The sequence below is a fragment of the Nerophis lumbriciformis genome, linkage group LG12 (assembly GCF_033978685.3).
Source record: "Nerophis lumbriciformis linkage group LG12, RoL_Nlum_v2.1, whole genome shotgun sequence".
Lineage (NCBI taxonomy): Eukaryota > Metazoa > Chordata > Actinopteri > Syngnathiformes > Syngnathidae > Nerophis > Nerophis lumbriciformis.
In genome coordinates this window covers 29,624,738-29,647,385 of record NC_084559.2, presented here as the reverse complement: position 1 = coordinate 29,647,385, position 22,648 = coordinate 29,624,738, and the positions used below count along the sequence as shown (strand labels likewise).

General features: G+C 38.0%; 1 protein-coding gene across 6 annotated transcripts in view; it reads right to left on the bottom strand.

Annotated features, from left to right (window-relative positions):
• The window catches only part of smtnb (smoothelin b), an 88,922-nt gene extending 68,940 nt beyond the window's left edge, over positions 1-19,982 (bottom strand). For 3 of the 6 annotated variants that reach the window (XM_061986273.1, XM_061986274.1, XM_061986276.1), the window contains exon 1: positions 19,655-19,982. In XM_061986273.1, coding sequence (XP_061842257.1) covers positions 19,655-19,714 — 60 coding nt within the window. In that variant the 5' untranslated portion in view covers positions 19,715-19,982. The remainder of the gene's footprint in view (positions 1-19,654) is intronic. The other 3 variants (XM_061986277.1, XM_061986275.2, XM_061986278.2) reach the window with 2 other exon arrangements.
• Positions 19,983-22,648: the final 2,666 nt, after the last annotated feature.

Here is a 22,648-nt window from a genome sequence, read left to right as displayed (position 1 = left end):
TTGCAAAAACTTGGGTGAACTTGACAGTTGCAGCTACGACCATTAGCTATGTTAACATTCCGTGAGAGCATTGCATGTCCGTGTTATGATTCCACATCGGTCACGACAAAGCTGTGTTATTGATGTCCAAGATGAAGTGGGTCAAAAGAGCTAATATCCACTTAAGTGTAGCAGTTAGTGTCGTAGAAGTTTTGTAGTAGTTTTGTTAGCCTGATGTGCTGCGCTGACTCAGACGACACTTGCAACTGTTATTCTTACCAATATAGACATGTTATAAAGAAGTTGTTCCGCCAAAAGTTAACTTGAGGTTGTTGTGGTGAAGATGGCGCCAAGATAAGCTGCCGTGTTGTTGTTCGCAGTGTTCGACCTTAACCTGGAAACAATAATACCACTTGGTGAATATAGTTATCGCCACGATATACTGTCATATAAAATATGACAAATTGCACTGTAATACATATAATACATAAATACTAGGGATGTCCGATAGTGGCTTTTTGCCGATATCCGATATTCTGATATTGTCCAACTCTTTAATTACCGATACCGATATCAACCGATATCGATATATACAGTCGTGGAATTAACACATTATTATGTCTAATTTGGACAACCAGGTATGGTGAAGATAAGATCCTTTTTTTAAATATTAATAAAATAAAATAAGATAAATATATTAAAAACATTTTCTTGAATAAAAAAGAAAGTAAAACAATGTAAAAACAGTTACATAGAAACTAGTAATTAATGAAAATGAGTAAAATTAACTGTTAAAGGTTAGTACTATTAGTGGACCAGCAGCACGCACAATCATGTGTGCTTACGGACTGTATCCCTTGCAGACTGTATTGATATATAATGTAGGAACCAGAATATTAATTACAGAAAGAAACAACCCTTTTGTGTGAATGAGTTTAAATGGGGGAGGGAGGTTTTTTGGGTTGGTGCACTAATTGTAAGTGTATCTTGTGTTTATTATGTTGATTTAATGAAAAAACAAAACAAAAAAAAACACACAAAAAACGATACCGATAATTTCCGATATTACATTTTAAAGCATTTATCGGCCGATAATATCGGCAGGCCGATATTATCGGACACCTCTAATAAATACAATTCAATTCAACACTTAGTTTAGGCTAAAATCATGGAGAATATGCTAAGCCGCGAGATTTAAAGCGTGACGTAGCAAGGGACGACTGTATTGCTTTTTTCCATGTTGCTGGCATGTTGCATAATGCAGCACAATTTTGCTGATTTATTGCTCCCTGTTGTAAAACTGACATTTTTCAACATTTCTCCTGGGGTGGGGGGGGGCTGAACTGAGAGCGGACAAACAAACTCATTCTTCCACTCTCACTGTGACCACTAAAAGCACAAAGAGTCGGGAGGGTCATAAAACAAAGACCCAAGAGGTCCTCTATATCACGGGGGCCTAATCACGGAGCGAAGCTGCTACATTTTAAATATAAGGATGCTTCAAGATCACCAGGGAGAGGGGACGCTCACAGGGTGGGAATCATTACAAATCATCGTGTGAGACATCCATTGTGGGAAATCGGCCAAGCAGGCGCCATGCACAGAAAAGTGCCTATTGGTCACTTTATTCTATAATGACTGCAAAGAAATCACAAGCAGGAAGAGAAAAATCAATCTTCATTCCTTTAGTGTTGTAACACAGGTTTACAGAGGTAATGAGAAGACGCTGCCAGATGCTGCACATAGTAAACCAAAGAGCACCTGCTCGTCCTACAGGTTTGCCTTACTGGAGACTACTCATTCACACATTGGATGCCATTCATTCCTCAGGTATACTTTTTTCAGTATGTTTTGGCCACGTTGGAGAACTAAAAAGTTATAGAAAACTCCAGTCAAGGTGAACATTTTTCAGAATAGTTTACAGCGTTAAAGAAAACCCGGAAAAAAACATGTTTGTTTCTCTTTTGTACTTAGCTTCTTCTTATGAGCTTGCTGTATGTGCCATTATCTCAGGCAGACAAGCATGGGCTTCTGGCGCCACCTCATTGCTTCACCACCTGCTATAGCATTCTGTGTGTACAAAAAGCTATTTACCCAGATAAAGATTTTATTTCCAGAGTGGAAAAAAACATTTAAAAGTTCATTTTCTTCATTATCTTAAGCAAGTGATTTAGTACGAGGCTGCCATTCAGACAGACGACATTGCACACAAGTGGGACAACAACTGGTTATTTTTTGCGGATATACAAATAATGCCTGCTGAGCGTTAATTTTAAAAACAAAAAAAGTTTTGTCATGGTGCCATGGAGGGGATTAGAAGTGCAACTTAAATGGCTACTAAAGCGGAAGGGCAGAAATGGGATTAGCGGCGTAAGAGAGGAGGCCTAGGCTACTCAGTGGCCGAGTGGTTAGAGTGTTCGCCCTGAGATCAGTAGGTTGTGAGTTCAAACCCCGGCCGAGTCATACCAAAGACTATAAAAATGGGACCTATTACCTCCCTGCTTGGCACTCAGCATCAAGGGTTGGAATTGGGGGTTAAATCACCAAAAATGATTCCCGGGCGCGGTACCGCTGCTGCCCACTGCTCCCCTCACCTCCCAGGGGGTGAATAAGGGGATGGGTCAAATGCAGAGGACAAATTTCACCACACCTAGTGTGTGTGTGTGTGTGTGTGTGTGTGTGTGACAATCATTGGTACTTTAACTTAACTTCACGTATGAGCTGCTGACCATTTAGTTCATCAAGTACGATGCGGGACGGCAGCGCGTGCTCATTAACAACAGGTTTAAAAAGAAACCCAAACTTAAGTGAGATAGAAATCTAAAAATGGCTAACTTATTTTCCGGGGTGTTTTCATGACAACGTTTGGTAGTCTGTTGGGCAAAAATGCTAACGGTGTTGTTTTTTTAAACATTAAAGTAGGGCTGCACGATTAATTGACATCGAATCTACATTAAGGTTTTTAATCAGTGCAATTACCAAACTGCAAAAGGCAAGGTTTTTTTTTTCCCTCTGCCATCGCCAGCATTTGAGTGACAAAACATGTTCGCCAATCAGAATTGTTGAGCCCCGTGTGCTTTTCCTCCTGGCCAATCAAAAGTGTTTAAGGAGTCAGCACATTTGTGTGCGCTGGAGTGGAAGCAGCCAGTACAATAACAAACACTAGTTGCACCTTGGAAAAAATTTTGGATTGTGACTAGGCCCGAGCCGATTGTCGAGTCAATCAATCGAACGATAAATGAAAATTAAGTTGAAATACTTTGCTGGCATAAATACATTTCTATGTCCTAGTGTGTTAGTTTCCTCATATCTTGTTTCAAACAGGAAGAACGATGTGTCACTCTGTGCATCGCTCTCAATACCCGAGTGTGTAGAATTAACTGAACGCAGTGAGCCCTCTTTTCAGTCATTCACAATCTTTGTCTCACACAGGATTCACACGTCCCTACCTGCGACTCGCTAGTAGGAAGTTCCGCAAAGTAACAAACAATAGAAAAAATATGATTACAAAGCCAAATGTCCCGTTGTTGCAACATTTCAGCTTCAATTCAGATGGGCAATATGAGACCATCAACACGGCGAATGAGCAGAACTTGGCAACAAAAAAACAAAAAAACTAGTTTTTCCAACTGGGAAAACAAATGCACTTTAATATGTTCTGTTCACAGAGATGAGCGCAATTTACTTTTTTGTTTGTTTATTTAGATAACGGAAAATTATGTACCTTCCAATTACAGTACAATGGTAAACAATTCCACAGTAATGAGAAATAAGTGTATATCCTTTTAAATGGTTACTTACATTATGATTACGTTATGATCACTGTCTAGTTTTTATTCAATATTTCTTTAGTTTAAGACCATGATGTAGACCAGTGTTTTTCAACCTTTTTTGAGCCAAGGCACATTTTTTTCATTAAAAAAATGCGGAGGCACACCACCAGCAGAAATCATTAAAAATTAAACTCAGCAGCCGATATTGACAATAAAAAGTTGTTGTCGCAATTGTTGGATATGACTTTAAACCATAACCAAGCATGCATCAATATAGCTCTTGTCTCAAAGTAGGTGTACTGTCACCACCTGTCACATCACTCCGTGACTTATTTGGAGTTTTTTGCTGTTTTCCTGAGTGTAGTGTTTTAGTTCTTGTCTTGCGCTCCTATTTTGGTGGCTTTTTCCTCTTTTTTGGTCTTTTCCTGTAGCAGTTTCATAGCTTCCTTGACCGCTATTCCCCGCACCTGCTTTGTTTTAAGCAATCAAGAATATTTCAGTTGTTTTTATCCTACTTTGTGGGGACATTGTTGATTGTCAAGTGACGTTCGGATGTACTTTGTGGACGCCGTCTTTGCTCCGTAGTAAGTCTTTGCTGTCGTCCAGCATTCCGTTTTTGTTTACTTTGTAGCCAGTTCAGTTTTAGTTTCGTTCTGCATAGCCTTCCCTAAGCTTCAATACCTTTTCTTAGGGACACTCACCTTTTGTTTATTTTTGGTTTAAGCATTAGATACCTTTTTACCTGCACGCTTCCTCCCGCTGTTTCCGACATCTACAAAGCAATTAGCTAGCTGCTGCCACCTACTGATATGGAAGACTATAACGTGGTAAGTCTGCCGATCTCCAGACAGTACAGACACTCAACAACTATTTGCGGATTATAATTACTGGTTTGCAAAAAATATTTTCAACCCAAATAGGTGAAATTAGATCATCTCCCACGGCACACCAGACTGTATCTCACGGCACACTAGTGTGCCGCGGCACAGTGGTTGAAAAACACTGATGTAGACAAAAGCATCGGTCTGCATGAAGCCAAATGATTTTGAAAGTAGATTGCATATTGTTCTGAGAGGCACCTTGAGACAAAAATATGTTGATGGACAGTCTAAAAGTAACACGTTTTCTTTACTCTTTTTTTCCCCCGCAGTGTTATTAATTTATATGTATGAAACATATAAATCGCAAATGGAAGCGCAACAGCAATTTTGGTGAGAAAAATCTCAAATAAGTTTTTTCCCAAAATCATGCAACCCTACCTCAAGGTGTGTAAAAAAACACGAACAGCGAAAGTTGTCATGTAAAAAAATGGTCGAACAGGTGCAAATATGTGTGCTAGGAGGTCAGTCGGGACATGTGGGAGTAATAATACAATCAATGTGTTTGTATAGGAGGTTTGCATGGGACGTCACATCAGTTTTTCTTCTTCGCAGTTTAATTCACACAATGGTCAAGAAGCTTTGAGTGTAGCATTAAAACAAGTTAAAGTGAGTGAAGTTTGAGCAGAAAATGCTGTATTGCTGTTCTGTTCTTGGGTGTTTCAGTCGTTCAAATACAAAGATAGTAATGAGCTTTCATAGAGTCCCGAAAGAATTGGTTCATGAAAGGTAATAAAGTCACGAAACAAACTAAAGTGCGCGAAAGGAAAGGAAATGGCTCTTAAAATATCACTTTCAGCATCTTGTGGAATACAATCGAACCATACTTGTGTCTGCAGCGATTACTTAGTAAGATGTTTGTTACAATATTTGATTTGTTTGAGAAACTTTCTGTGATGCAATAAAGTTTACTTTCTACTATATCAATAGTAGTTGATAGAAGAACAAAACCTAAAGACAGGACAAGAGATTGCATTAGTTTGGGTTCTTTTGTGGTTGCTATGCCTAAATATAATTATGAATACCTGCTTGTGCAAATAAACTAACGTCATGTTAAGTCCCAGTAATAAATATTGTGATTGTTGGTCCAATTCATTTTCATAAGCGAAACTAAAAGCTTAGTAGTAGTTGTTGCAGGAAAGCCAGCTGCTTTATTCGACACGGATGACCTCATTATAGAGTCTTTGGCGATATTTGTTAGCCTCAAGAGAATATCCTTAATAGTATTAATAAACTAGATGAATAAATCTCTCGTAGGCTCAGCAGCTATATCTTGATATCACTAAGATTCATGATGAACAACAGGGACATATACAGCTAAACAATAGGAAAACAAACTTCAGACATGAATTGTAGATGACTCATATATGTAGCAGGAAATAAACTGCAAACAAACAAGGCACTCGTGTCAATCAAATACGTTACCGATGCACTTATAAATCCAACTTTGTCTTTCACGGATTAATGCTTCATTTGTGGACCCTTCAGATGTAAAGACATGATGTGCCTTCAATCTTTTCTTCTGTAAATACTGTAAGTGTCAATTGAAGTGAGGTCGCAGTAACCTCCTTATCATGATAAATGGTTTAGATCTTAAAAAATATTTTTTTTTCTTAAGAGTGTACAAAGCCACTTCCAATTTCAAATATTTTCTTCATGATCGCTTTTATATTTGCCTCTAAACCTTTCAAAATATGCCTAAAGCTTCACTGATCCAGGTAAATAAACAGTAGCCTAATGGGGCTTAGACCATCGCCTGAAACCCAGAAGGGCCCAGATCTGCCTCTCGGTCATGTGATTGCAACCCACCTATGACAGTGAAGACAGCAGTGAACCAATTTTCCCGCCACATTTGGCAACTCCTAATCATGAAAAACGAACTTGCTGCGTTTTTGTATTAAATAATAAATGAAATGTAACAAAAGTCGATGTCCAAAGGTGTCACTTTGTCACAGCCTCCAAACTATCTAACACTCATGCTGTCAATTTGTTTTTTCCTAATCATTAGCTTTGTCATGGAAAGAGCTTGGTGCTGTTGATGTGACCTCAGGTGGCAGGGACGAGAGGTGGCGTGCAGGTAACATTTGAATAATGAAAAATAAGATAGCACCAGCATAGAAACAGGTGAGTCACAAAATTAACAAAAAAAGCCAAACAGGAAACAACGCAGAGACAAAAAACTTACAAGCGTAGCACAACGTGAGGAACAAGGAACCACCGGGTACCATATGAAGTGGCGCTGTGTTGCGCATAGACGGAACAATGAACCAGCGCCGTCTGATCAACATTACTGGCTTAAGAAGGCACCTGATTAACTTCGAGGGACAGGTGTGTCTCCAGACTACCAATCAGGAAACAGCCCTCAGGCAGAGGTAAAGTGGAGACAAACAGGAAGTGGATTGAAAAATAAGAGTGCTGGACAGGAATCAAATACCAGAAAACAATACACGCAAGCCCAACCTCTCACGAGTTTAACTAACACCTTTTCCTTCTTTCTGTCACTGCATTGCTAAAAATGTTCTGTTCTTTTCGCTTTAATACAAAAACGGTGACACTTAAACACAGGAAGTGAACTAAGTTAAAATGACAAAACGTACTGTAAGCAAACAATGTAAGATTCAATTCAACATGTACAATATATGGGTGTAATTAAATTCCAGTAACAGATATAGTGAAGGGCTAGGGCTAGGATTAAATGAGCTCTGCTTCTTCTTACTCTTTTTCGGATCTGTTGAATTGGGCAAATGTAACCATTAGGGATGGGTGGTATTGCGGCCTCGTGCGATAAACATATATATTACAATGTATTATTTGGTACATAAATGATAACAGAAGCATTTCAAAACGGGTTACAAAGGCTCCTAATTTGGCTACAAACATAAGCAGTTACATATTGCATAACTTCTGGTTGTATTATTTTGTCAAAACTATTATTTAGTTTGTTAATTTCCTGTTAATATCTGGTTACCTTCTGCTGGAACATGTTTCTATTTACACTTCTGTTAACATGTAATAAACACTTGATCTTCTGTTTGGACATTTTACATTAGTTTTGGGCAATACCACATATTTAGTTATTGCTCCAAAACCAAGTAGTTACAGGCGAGGGGCAGTATTGGTCATAACAATGCTGAGCCTTTAATTTTTTTTTAGATAATTGAATGATTACCGTATTTTTCGGAGTATAAGTCGCACCTGCCGAAAATGCATAATAAAAAAGGAAAAAAACATTAGGCAACTTTCATAAACTATGAAAAAACCTGCGACTTATAGTCCGAAAAATACGGTACATTTTTGGTCATAATTGTAATCAGACAACATAGGATAGCGATGTAACAATATCAATTAAATATTTCCTGCTGTTTGCTCAGATTTAAATCCTTCGGTTTTTGCCCTTAAAGCCTGCCAGTGTCCAGGGACTTATATCCTGAGTTTGTAAACAATAACAAATATGACACCTGAGGGTTGCAGGTTTGCTCCCCGCCTCTTACCCTCCAAAAAAAAATCACTGCCATTGTGTCCTTGGGCAGGACACTTCACCCTTGCCCCCGGTGCCGCTCACACCGATGAATGAATAATGAATGAATGTGTTGTAAAAATGAATGATGGGTTCTCACTTCTCTGTGAAGCGCTTTGAGTGCCTAGAAAAGCGCTATATAAATCTAATCCATTATTATTATTATTATGACAAAACACATTTTGGATACTAGAAACTATTAATCAAACCACTGTCATATTGGCCATATACTATTACTATATTTGGTATCGTTACTGTCTGATACATGCATTGAGCCGTCTGCCTTTGTTTACATACAAGAGCTTTAGCTTGATGTTAGTATATCCTCCTACGGTGTGTAAGTTGGCATGGTTAGCTATTCCTCATCTTCCAGGGATGATAGTTGTAAGAAACCTAGTTTATTTTCCACCATGGAGATAAGGATGACTGATTTAGAAGTAGCTTTGCACTGTGGAGGGAAGTTAGCCGCTAGAATTGCATTGTGTACATGTTTGTTCGTTTGTTCCGGTCAAATTTGCGGGAGCCAGCTAGAATGTGTCGTCGACATCCATTATCACGATACGATATAGTATTAATAGCTCTATCATTGGCCAAATTTATATCATGTCGTATTGTAACTTATTTAATGTAAAGTGAAAAAACAATTTCCCATACATGTTCAGTAATTTAAACATTACTAGAACATGCATGTGGACAACATGGCAACCTGATAACGTAAAAAATAAAAATAAAAAATATAGTTTTTTTAAGCTTTGTCTGGATAAAAGTCAGGAGGGAAAGCAGTTTGTGCATATTACCACTGGTCTATCTTGCATATTATGCTGCAGTATGTTTAACAGGTCCTTGTGACTATAGACTGTTTTGCTAACAATGTCATGTCATAATGTCAATATAAAAAGGAAAAAAATATTTCACATGTTTACTTTCTAGTTGCAATGTGAACATTTTCCATGAGTGGAGTGCTATGCCATATGGAGCTCGGTCTACAGTAGTAAAAGGGGACTGGTCTGTCAACTCAACGCAAGCATTTTTTGTGAGAACATGGGATCTTGCTGACCCACAAGGGTGGTCATATATGGAGGGACCAAGCTCACAGAAAGAAGTCTCTGCTGAGCTTAGCATCACAAAATAATAAACGTCCTGGATTCTCATATGCATCTTTTTTTGTTTTACTGCAGCTCTCTGGTCAAAACTGCTTTTACAAGATTTCGCTTTTGAAAAATACATCAAATCCCCCTAGCTAAAATTTCTTGGTAGAAAATCCCAGTTCATCCGTGTTACTCCCACATTTTTGTGCTTTTCCTTTTTTTAAAGAACCCATAAATTGACTCATCAAAGCACCAAAGACTTTAATTATATCCATTACACGTGAAGGGAAAGAAATATGCTAAAGGACTGTCCGACCTACGGTGATTTGTGAGCAACTTGGCAAGATGATTACAGTTTGGAGAAACAACAGATAGCCAGAAAGGTCAATAGATTAGAACTGTACTTTTTTTTTCTTTGTTTTAGAATAAACAGTCTCTTCTTAAAGTGTCATGCGAGTATAAATAGAGATACCAAAATGCAGAATCGCTTTTTTTAAAGTTCTTGGGAGAGCAGGCTTGTGCGACTAATGACTTTTAAAAGTACCCCCCCCCCCTCCCATATACACAAACACAGACAAGCGGCATTCTGACCAGACAAAGTCGCAAACCGACACAGTAGAATAATCAAAAAGATGTGCTCGCCTGCAAAGAGCCTCCATAGTTAGTCAGGAATGCAATTGATTGCAACTGTTAAACATGTTTCAAATGACACACCTGCATTTTGAAATGAGATCTTAATTAACCTCATTAAATTAATAAAGTGTATATGGGCAATAAATATATCGCAGGTTTGTCTCTGTGCGATATAGAAAATGACTATATCGTGATATTCGAGTATGCATCTGCCTCACAATACGAAGGTCCTGAGTAGTCTTGGGTTCAATCCCGGGATCTTTCTGTGTGGAGTTTGCATGTCCTCCCCGTGACTGCGTGGGTTCCCTCCGGGTACCCCGGCTTCCTCCCACCTCCAAAGACATGCACCTGGGGATAGGTTGATTGGCAACACTAAATTGGCCCTAGTGTGTGAATGTGAGTGTGAATGTTGTCTGTCTATCTGTGTTGGCCCTGCGATGAGGTGGCGACTTGTCCAGGGTGTACCCCGCCTTTCGCCCGATTGTAGCTGAGATAGGCTCCAGCGCCCCCCGCGACCCCAAAGGGAATAAGCGGTAGAAAATGGATGGATGGATGGCATTAAACTGCATGCGTTTCTCACTCTTTCCTGTCTCTCCTTCTCACAGAGACTTAAAACAAGTGCACCTTCTTACATACGTCACATGAGCAGCGTCACACGCTCCCGCGGAGCAGACAGGTAGCGACATGGTAACGTTAGCTGTGATGCTAACAGCTAACGGTGTGGTTTGATTGGTAATACGAGAGAAAGAAGGTGCGAATCTGGTAACAAATGGAGGAATAATTCATTCCCAAGAAAAACAGCACGGGGTCCATCGTCTGACGGTGGTTTGGCTTCAAGTGGGAATATGTCTTTACATGTCAACATCTCCGTTCGGTGCCACACCAACTAAATGCCGAACCAACTATTTCCACATCAACACCGTAGGACATATACTATTTGATAAGCAGCTCATTTTTATGTGACACGTATTGAAATATCTTGTGTGACATCATGCACAAAAGTGCGCTTTATTTGTTTTAAACTATTGTAGTGGCGTTCTGTACAAAAAGTGCACTTTAATTTGGTATTGTTTTGAAATGTCATCTTAGTCACAAAAGTGCACTTATAGCTTGTTTTGAAATGTCTCTGACAATCTTGCACTTTCTGTTTTGAAATGACATGAATGTTTGTGCCACTGCTTAATAACTGTTTAATAAATACAGTTTTGCTAAATTGACTTAGTTGTGATTTCCCTCTCTGCATGAAAGTTTAAAATGAGCATATATTAATGCAGTATGAACAAGAATGTTTTAATGCAGACACATAGAATCATCATACTGCTGTGATTATATGTATCAACTGTTCATTCAAGGCTAAGGCAAAATATCGAGATATATATCGTGTATCGCGATATGGCCTAAAAATATAGAGATATTAAAAAAAAGGCCATATCGCCCAGCCCTATATACCCATCAATATTTTATAAGAGTTGTACAAATATTGTGCCTTTACAAAGATAATGCTCTGCTTTGACCAATACTACCACAAAGTTATTATTTTAACAATATGTTTATTATTGTGTAGAGATGTCCTCATCAGGGTATTATGCTGCCGATTCAGAGATTGATCGATACCGATCACATGTGTTAACTACCATTTTTTTTCCATTTATGGTTAGTGCTAGGGCTGAACGATTAATCGACATTGAATCAACATCGAGGTTTTAATTAATGCCATAAATAACTGCAAGAGGCCGAGTTTTGTTTTTTTTGGCATTCAAGTCACAGACATGTTCACCAATAAGAATTATTAAGCTTCGCGTTTGGTCGTCTCTCGCTTCAAACAAGGAGAAAAGACGTTGCACTATGTACATGGCCCTCAGCACCTGAGCGTGTTTATTTCACATTAAAATTAACTGAACGCAGTAAGCCCTCTTCCCAGTCCTTTGCCATCTTTGATTTGGTGGGCGGAGATCGAGGCGCCAGCTTTACACACACAGGAAGCACAGACAGCCTCCATACTCGCGACTCACCAGTGAGAAGTGCAGCAAAGGAACAACAATTAGGAGCAAAAAAGTCCAATACAGCAAGTCGACTTTGCGTGCATTCTGTTGCTTCCATATATCGCTAAGTGAATGTAACTAATACAAATTTATCAAATCCGGACCGATTGGATTGCCCAGAACTTTTAATATGCGGACATAGTTTCCAGTAGGCCGCTGTAAAAGAGTGCACCTAAGAAGGTTGCTGTTTGGGGCTGTGATCTGTATGTTATTTAAAATCCTTAATAATGAAGACATATTTAAAGTGCAATATTGATGATGTGAGTTTATTAGGAAAAAAACAATTAATGTTCAGCGCAAGCAGATCAATTTATTTCAACTTTTTTATATTTTATTTTACCTAAAACACAGAGGCTCTAAAGGGTTTTTCATTAGAATCTTTGATTAATTGAACAAAAACAATCAATAGATTACTCAATAACTAAAACAGTCATCACATACAGTGTATATATACTGTACACTATATCTGTAAAAGGTTGGGGACGGCGTGGCGAAGTTGGGAGAGTGGCCATGCCAGCAATCTGAGGGTTATTGGTTCAATCCCCACCTTCTACCATCCTAGTCGCGTGTTGTGTCCTTGAGCAAGACACTTCACCCTTGCTCCTGATGGGCCTGGTTAGCGCCGTGCATGGCAGCTCCCGCCATCAGTGTGTGAATGGGTGAATGTGGAAATCGTATCAAAGCGCTTTGAGTTCCTTAAAAAAAAGGTAGAAAATTTACCATTTACCATTTATATAGTTAAGTTAAAGTTAAAGTAAAAGTACCAATGATTGTCACACACACACTAGGTGTGCTGAAATTTGTCCTCTGCATTTGACCCATCCCCTTGTTCACCCCCTGGGAGGTGAGGGGAGCAGTGGGCAGCAGCGGTACCGCGCCCGGGAATCATTTTTGGTGATTTAACCCCCAATTCCAACCCTTGATGCTGAGTGCCAAGCAGGGAGGTAATGGGTCCCATTTTTATAGTCTTTGGTATGACTCGGCCGGGGTTTGAACTCACAACCTACCGATCTCAGGGCGGGAACTCTAACCACTAGGCCACTGAGTAGGTGGCCTAGTGGTTATAGCTATGTTATGTTTATATTCGGAGCGCCAAATTAAATGAGTGATTAATCACAAAATCGATTGCATTAATCATGCATCAACACAGATTAATCACCCAATCTATTTAGACCGCACATAATCCTCTACTGATGGTTATCTGAAAGGTGGTGTGGGTAGTTATACAGTCAGTGATCAGGTCAGTGCATACCTGGCAAATTTTACTTAAATAATACACCCTAATGGGATTTTAGATAATACTATTAGCACGTTTTGAGCAAATTAGTTACCGTATTTTTCGGACTATAAGTCGCAGTTTTTTTACATAGTTTATGAAAGTTGCATAATGTTTTTTTCCTTCTTTATTATGCATTTTCGGCAGGTGCGACTTATACTCTGGTGCGACTTATACTCCGAAAAATACGGTATGTATAATTAGTAAAACTTTTTTTTTTAATGTTGCATTTTTGTGTCAAAATATTAGGTTGGTTTTTTTTAAGTTGATTTAAATAATGCGAGCAAGTAATTTACAAATGACAAAGTCTTATTAAAACAATAATTTGACAGCAAACTTTATATAGTTATAATATACATATTAACATGTTTTTACACTTGTACGACAGTAGTTTTCAAATTAGGGATGAAACAATATGAACATTTCATATCACGGTCATTGTGATCAAAATGATCAGTTATTGTTGAATGTGTTAAAAAAAAGTATTACATTGAGATATTTAGATTTGTTAAAATAACTAACATACCAACTGTTAGAAAGCCTACTATTTTGCATGTTTTATGTTCTAAATTGTTCCATGCGTTGTGATATCCTACTCTGTTCAGCGATCCTTGAACGCACCGTAAAAACACCTTTGTGTTACTCTGCGCTAAGAGCACACAGCTTGTTGGTTCAATGTACACAATTGAAGATTTTAGTTGCTCAGACAGCAATGTGCTTAAGTTTAGATTGGGGAATGCCATTTCTTAATGGGGAAAAATGTTAATGTTTCTTGTTTTCATGCTAGCATTTAAGCTAGCGAGCTGGTACCAGTCCATCTGTGAGTTTATCAAAGTGCGGCCCTTAATCATGGTTTTTCAATCATTTTAATTGAAAAACAGCAATACTAACCACGCAGAGTTTTACCACGGTTATCAGTAATAGTTTATCATTACATCCCTGATTCAAATGTACTTGTTGTCAATTAACAGATGTGTGTTGAACTTGTTGCCCTGTAATGTTTAATTGTATGGCATTACATTGTAATGATGTGTCACATTTTTGTGGTGGATGTACTGTATGAGTGTACAACTATTTGAAAAATGAAACATTCACAGGAAGCTCATCCTTTCAACGATGCATCATGCGCATGTGTTGCACAATGTAAAGGTGTGTTGGAACCAAATGAGTCAGACCGCCTTGTAGATATCTGCCATGTGTTCCAGGTGTCATGTTTGAAAAAAAAAAAAAAAATTCAAAAATTGCACTGTACTGCGCTTCAGGACAAATTCTAGACATGACTAATGTGAATGAACCAGGGCGAAGTGGCAAACTAAGACACTATCAATAGTGATCAGTGACTGTGTGTGAAATGGCTGTGAAGAACTTGACACTTGTACTGACTGATCAGCATTTGATTACTCAATCTCATCAAGGACAATACACAACTACTACTGTCTCAACTAACTGCAGTAATCACTGTTAAGCTCTTGTTAAAAAAAAATGCATTTTTACAATATAAAGAGATCACTGGTAAACTGTAGTGATATACTTCTTACAGTACTGACTCAAATACAGCGGTACCTCGGTTTATTTATACAAACACCACCTTCCTACGACTTTGTGAATTTAATAGTGTTACTCACCTTCTTTATCAAAGTGATGGCAGTAATCTTGATTCCAAAGAATCACACAACTATTTCTGTCCATCAACTGACGCAATCAGGGAATCGATACCGGTACATATTTTCAGTACTTTTGTGTGTGTTTATGGGGTAAAACAGTCATTCATCACTACATCGCAGATTTTCTTTTTGTTCGTTTGTTTGTTTGTTTGTTTTAAAAGAATATTCCATAACATTTTTCCCTAAATGTAGCATGTTCAAGGATAGAAAATGCTAAATAAGGTAGAAATATCAATACTAGATTAGTATTGATAACCAGTGAAACCAAACCACTGTTCAAAATTGTGGCCACTGAGTGGCTAAGCCTCAGAAAGCATTACTACAGTAGGTAAGGTTGTGTTTTAGCCCCATTCCTGTGAGAATCCTGCATGTGACTGCATCATTAAGGAGCGGGACTATCCAGGACTCCCTGCAGTGTGCTCAAACAGCCACTAGGTAGCTTATGTGAGCAGATAATACTGTATCATCTCTTTCACTTTGTGACTTAGGTGGGTAGTGCATTTTTCACGCATTCTTCACTCACCTTTTAAGTGAGGGATGAGAGAAAAACAAACCCAGACCCACTGTGTACAGAGTATAAAGGTGACTAACGGTGTTATTTCATGTCTAGAGGGCTCTCATAATGTTGAACAACATATTTAGAATGAAGTAAACCAGTTTTTTTAGTTGTAAAAATCTGATTAATAATGAATTATTCCTATTTTGCGGAAATTAATTCATCGCAGTAATGTGTGGAACCAATTAACAGCGATATACAAGGGACAACTGTAAATGTTCATTTGTTTGATTATCTTTCTTTAAATTTCAAATTCTACACTGAGCTGTTAATGATAACAGTGCTGTTTAGTTGTTATATATTGTTTTCTTACATTTGCAAGTATGCATTCATTTCAGTTTGTCCTAGGTGTGTATTTGGGAAGTAGTCTTTGCAATTAAGTTGAATGTACCAGTGAGTCTAGTCCTTTGTTAAGCCCTATAAGGGGTTTATACTGTGTGTAATGTACTTCTTACTTCTGATCGACCAATATGTTTTTCAGGGCCGATCCTTATTATTAGTAGTCAAGGTCGATAACTCATTTGGGGCCGATATTCATTTGCAGTAAAAGTTTTTGTTTAAATATGAATAATCAGTAAACAGCTGGACAAGGCTTTAAATAGTTGTTTTGAACATTATTTTTAAGGAAACGTTGGATCAGTGCTAATGTTGTGGTTGGTTTAGCACTAAATAACATCAAGGCATTCCACGTACACTTTTACTGCGCGTGTCTAATAATGCGGGTCAGAGGAGCATCAACATTTGCATTGCAAGATATGATAAATCTGTTAAATAAATTGGTAAAAATATGGGATTTCTCTATAAATCACAATAACTCACCATCTACTTAATTTTATACAATTTTATAGCTGTTTAGGGATTTAATACATTGTAAGGTTTTCATGTGAGGAAATATTGCAAACATTTAAATAAAACTAATTCTGGGCTCCTTCACACAGCTTATAGATGAGACATTTTTGAAGCTGGCTAATATTTATTCCTCGTTTGCGAATGATGTCTCTTTATCTTCTTTACTTATGGACTAAGTCCCCAATTTGTCTATATATATATTGACACAAAGTTGGGATTTCTGTCAGAGATAGATAGATAGATAGATAGATAGATAGATAGATAGATAGATAGATAGATAGATACACACACACAGACACACACACACACACAATGATAGAGCTATTAATACTATATCGTTGTATCGTGATTAGGGCTGCAACAACTAATCGATTAAATCGATTATAAAAATAGTTGCCGATTAATTTAGTCATCGATTCGTTGGATCTATGCTATGAGCAGAGGCTACTTTTATTTATTTTTTTATAACCTTTATTTATAAACTGCAAGATTTACAAACAGCTCAGTGCCAGTATGCTGTTGTTGTTTTTTCCAATAAAATACTGGAAAGGATAAAATTGTACTTTGTCTCTTTTATCCGATTATTAATCGAAGTAATAATCGACAGATTAATCGATTATCAAATTAGTTGCAGCCCTAATATATATATATATATATATATATATATATATATATATATATATATATATATATATATATATATATATATATATATATATATATATACATACATACACATATACATATACATATATATATATATATATATACAGTCCTCTTCATGTCCATCCATGTATGTCGCGTTGTTATTTGATTGAATCACGGAGCTTTACTCTCGCCACGCCTCTTTGATGAGTCCACACTGCGAGTGCTGCGGGCGGAGGCTTGATCGATCGTTGCAGTAGCGAATCAAACAAAACGGAACCGGCAAGATGCCAAGAAAGAAGGACAAAAACTGGATTTCCCAGGCAAAATATGAAAGTTTTGAAAGCTTAGCAGAAGAGACATACCGTGTGCAAACTACTAACACTGCACGAGGAAGGAATAGTGAGGGGGTGTAAAAAAGGCAACTCTTCACAAGCAGGGCAAACTGGCTGGTGCTTGAGCATGGTTTATAAATATCTACTTGACTAATTATTTTTTAAATACTGGTCATTTATGTGTTTGTATTGTATCTGAGTATGTTGTTGTTGTGTATCTGTGTTGGCCCTGTAATGAGGTGGCGACTTGTCCACGGTGTACCCCGCCTACTGCCCAAATGCAGCTGAGATAGGCTCAAGCACACCCCGCGACCCCGAAAAAAAAGGGACAAGCGGTATAAAATGGATGGGTGGATGTGTACTTGTTAAAAAAATAAATTAAAAGACCAGTAAAAAGAGGCTCATATATCGATATACGTGAAAATACCGGCTGCAATAATCGGTCGATCGCTACCTATTACACACCAGTGGTGTGATGAGATGGCGACTTGTCCAGGGTGTACCCCGCCTTCCGCCCGTGTGCAGCTGAGATAGGCTCCAGCACCCCCCGCTACCCCACAAGGCAGTGTTTTTCAACCACTGTGCCGCGGCGCACACGTGAGATACAGTCTGGTGTGCCGTGGGAGATGATCTAATTTCACCTATTTGGTTTAAAAATATTTTTTGTAAACCAGTAATTATAGTCTGCAAATGATGTGTTGTTGTTGAGTGTCGGCAGAGTAACTGTGTAATACTCTTCCATATCAGTAGGTGGCAGTCGGTAGCTAATTGCTTTGTAGATGTCGGAAAGAGCGGGAGGCCGTGTGAAGGTAAAAAGGTATCTAATGCTTAAACCAAAAATAAACAAAAGGTGAGTGTCCCTAAGAAAAGGCATTGAAGCTTAGGGAAGGCTATGCAGAACGAAACTAAAACTGAACTGGCTACAAAGTAAACAAAAAGAGAATGCTGGACGACAGCAAAGACTTACTGTGGAGCAAAGCTGGCGTCCACAATGTACATCCGATCATGACATGACAATCAACGTCCCCACAAAGAAGGATAAAAACAACTGAAATATTCTTGATTGCTAAAACAAAGTAGATGCGGGAAATATCGCGCAAAGGAAGACATTAATCTGCTACAGGAAAATACCAACAAAAGAGAAAAAAGCCACCAAAATAGGAGTGCAAGACAAGAACTAAAACACTACACACATGAAAACAGCATAAAACTCAAAATAAGTCACGGCGTGATGTGACAGGTCGGGACAGTACACCTACTTTGAGACAAGAGCTATATTGATTGCACGATTGGTTATGGATTCAAGTCAATATCCAACAATTTCGACAACGACTTTTTACTGTCCACTAAGTTTCGTTTTTTTAACGATTTCTGCTGGTGGTGTGCCTCCGGATTTTTTCAACGCAAAAAAAGGTTGAAAAACACTGCCGTAAGGGACAATCGGTAGAAAACGAACGGCTGGATGGGTTTGATTGCAACACTTAGACTTAGACTTCCTTTCTATTGTCATTCAAATTTGAACTTTACAGCACAGATAAGAACGAAATTTCGTTACATAAGCTCATGGTAGTGCAGGATAAAAAAGCAATAAGGTGCATATATAATTATATATAAATAATATATATATAAAATAAATAAATATATATAAATAAATAAATAGATTACTGTACAGATAAATATATTGCACTTTTTCACATGTGTCCACGTTTATGGATGTATGTTATATTGTCTTTTTTATTCCAGCGTGTTAATCCATTTTGGGGGGAGTTGAGGGGATAATTTAATTATGATGCGTCGGGTCGCAGTTTGGATTACCACATTTAAAGTACCAATGATTGTCACACACACACTAGGTGTGGTGAAATGTGTCCTCTGCATTTGACCCATCCCCTTGTTCACCCCCTGGGAGGTGAGGGGAGCTGTGAGCAGCAGCGAAAAATCACCAAATAATTTTTGGTGATTTAACTCCCAATTCCAACCCTTGATGCTGAGTGCCAAGCAGGGAGATAATGGGTCCCATTTTTTAATAGTCTTTGGTATGACTCGGCCGGGGTTTATACAACATTTGGAGGCGTTGAATTCGCCATGCGAAATCGCTAATGCTAATCAGTAGCATGTGTATGGAAAACTCATTGTAAATTAGCATCGAGCTCACGCCTTAGTTCTGAGTTTTAATTAATTAAGTGAATACACCTGTTTGCCCGCCAAGTGCTTGAAAAGAAGCACTTTTTTGAAACAAAGGTGATACAATATGGTACCGTTTAATTTTACAAAGGGTTGTTTAGTGGACATTGAGTCGTCAAAAAGTGTACATTTAATGCCATCGTGTTATGGAATAAACAATAAATGCAAAGTGATGTTACTACAACGTCCATTGTCAGCCTTTTACGATGAGGAGAAAGTCCTTGTGTGTACTCACCAAGGCTCGGAGAGAGGACTCGTCCAGGGCAGCGTAAGTCTCCATGGAGGTTTTGGACATGTTACCAGACTCAGGTGAGGTGAGGAGACTCTTCTTCTTCTTCTTCTTCTTCTTCTTGACTTCGGACCTAACTGCACCACCTGCTCGACTCCTTCTTCAATTTTCTCTTCTTATTTCTCGAGAACCCACTGTAAAAGTTGAGCTTAATAAAAAATAAAAGTGACGCTACTTAAGGCGAGGACATGTTGCTGGTGGCGAGTGGAAGTAAGTAAGGAGTTACTGTAGTAAGTCAGCGGGGAGACGTTGGCCGCTTTTTGAACCGCACAATCAGAGTGGAAGGTGCAAGCCCCGCCCTCCGGTGGGCCGGCGGCCTTTCCCGGCTCGCATTTAAAGCGCGCCCCTCCTCGCTCGAAGGGAAGTGTTTGGGAGGTGATTAGTGTCTCTAATCCTGCCTTGCCTGCTTACTTTAATACCGCTATTAAAAGAGGGGAACATGCTCTTTGAGGTCCAGTAGATTACTGTACGTGTAAAATAAACATTTACAGAGTGAGACGGGATTTAAAAAGGACATAAGCTCCCCCAAACTGCACCAAAATGCATTAATGGGTATGTTTACTTTATGGGTACATTTACATGATCTCCAAAGCCAAACAGGAAATAAAAGTCCTTACAATTGTGAAAGGCGTAAAAACATTTTGAATTCTTTTTTTTTTTTTTTACTCAATAAAAATGTCGAACGTATATTTTTGTAAATTTTGACCCGTTTTTAGCAAATTATGTTGCAGGTTTAAATGAGTAACTCTTAATACAGGGGTGTCAAACGTACGGCCCGAGGGCCGGATCAAGCCCGCGATATGAGTTTGCTAAGTATAAAAATTAACCTGAAATTTTGGAATGAAACAAACAGCTGTTCTAAATGTGTCCACTAGATCAGTGGTCCTCAACCTTTTTGTAGCTGCGGACCGGTCAACGCTTAAATAAATAAATAAATGGGTTATACTTGTATAGCGCTTTTCTACCTTCAAGGTACTCAAAGCGCTTTGACAGTATTACCACATTCACCCATTCACACACACATTCACACACTGATGGCGGGAGCTGCCATGCAAGGCGCTAACCAGCAGCCATCAGGAGCAAGGGGTGAAGTGGACACAACGGATGTGACTAGGATGGTAGAAGGTGGGGATTGAACCCCAGTAACCAGCAACCCTCCGATTGCTGGCACGGCCACTCTACCAACTTCGCCACGCCGTCCTGCTTGAAAATTGGGGGGGTATAATTTTTTTTTTGTTTTTTTTTCATAAACAAATACAATTATGTGTGCTTACGGACTGTATCCCTGCAAACTGTATTGATCTATATTGATATATAATGTATATATTGTGTTTTTATGTTGATTTAATTTAAAAAAAAAAATATATTTTTATTTTTATTTTTTATTTCTTGTGCGGCCCGGTACCAATCGGTCCGCGGACCAGTACCGGGCCGTGGCCCGGTGGTTGGGGACCACTGCACTAGATGTTGGAACTGCAATTCTTTGTATCTTTTTAGATGATGCTATATATGTACAAAATAAATTACGTTAGTATGGTTATCAGTCGAGGAAAATGATCAAACTACATAAATAACATACTGTAATTTCATTTTGATATAATTTTTTTCATCTTGATAGATTGAAAATTAACACCAATGAGTTGACTGATGAACATTATCACATAGTTTATTCAGAAAATATAAATAACTACAAATAAAGATAGAGTACTATTAACTGCAACATGTAATTGTAAAAAAAAAACAACAACATTATGATTTGTACATTTTCAGAATGTGCTTGTTCTATTTTAAACAAAGAAAACAATCTGAAGTTGTCTTTATTTTTAAGTTATTGTGCCATAATTTTACCAGTCCGGCCCACATGGGAGTAGATTTTTGGCCATGTGGCCCCTGATCTAAAATGAGTTTGACACCCCTGCTCTAAGAAATGATAGTTAATAAATATGCTGGCTCTTAAATAAGTCATAATATGCAAATGTATACTAATTGACAACTGTAAAGGCCTTCAAAGGGTTCAAATTAGTGCTGTCAAAAGATAATTTAATCAGACGAACCACTTTTTGAATTTGTATTATTCAGGGTTAATCACAGGTAATTTAAATTGATGAAAATTAAAATGCCATGATATTGTGAGAATCTTTCAGGAGTTTAAAAAAATGTTTTGTATGTATGAATGCACTACATTCAAAATAAATTGTGTGATTAATCTGCATATATTACATGTTTAAATGCAAACAGTTGTGATTAATCACCAGTTAAGTCATTATTTTTGACTGCCCTAATTACAATAAAATAAATACACTACTTGTTTGGTAAATTTGTTAAAGACATAAGTTGATTGAGCAAAAAAAGTACAATTTAATTATGAATTCACATGTTTTAATGTGCTTTCAAAAATAAAAGATGTATTTGTCCTGTTTGGCTCTGGGGGCTATTGTCGAAAAACTGCCAGCGTATTGTACAAGAAAGAATTGGACATTGAAATTTTAAAAGTTTATCATTAAAAATAAAAAACTCATAGGAAAAATCATTTATAGTAGTGTATCACAACAAAAAATATGGCCAAAAATACATTAAAAGGGAAAAAAGTCCATCTTTATCCCCCAAGGAATACTGTCATTTTACTTGATTAGTTGCATTATGTGCAATATCATTTGCAATACTGTAGGTATACTACAGTATTTATCTAACGTATACATACACACACCCCCATGTCATACTACACATATTTAGAAATTCTGTGTAGTTTAAATAAACTGGATTATTTTTCTCACTTCTGTGCACCAATTCATTTGGTTGTAGTTTTAAAAGAAAACAAGCCAATTAGGAGTAGATCATGGTTAACTACTGCATGCACTGTATCCATCCATCCATCCATTTTCTACCGCTTATTCCCTTTGGGGTCGCGGGGGGCGCTGGAGCCTATCTCAGCTACAATCG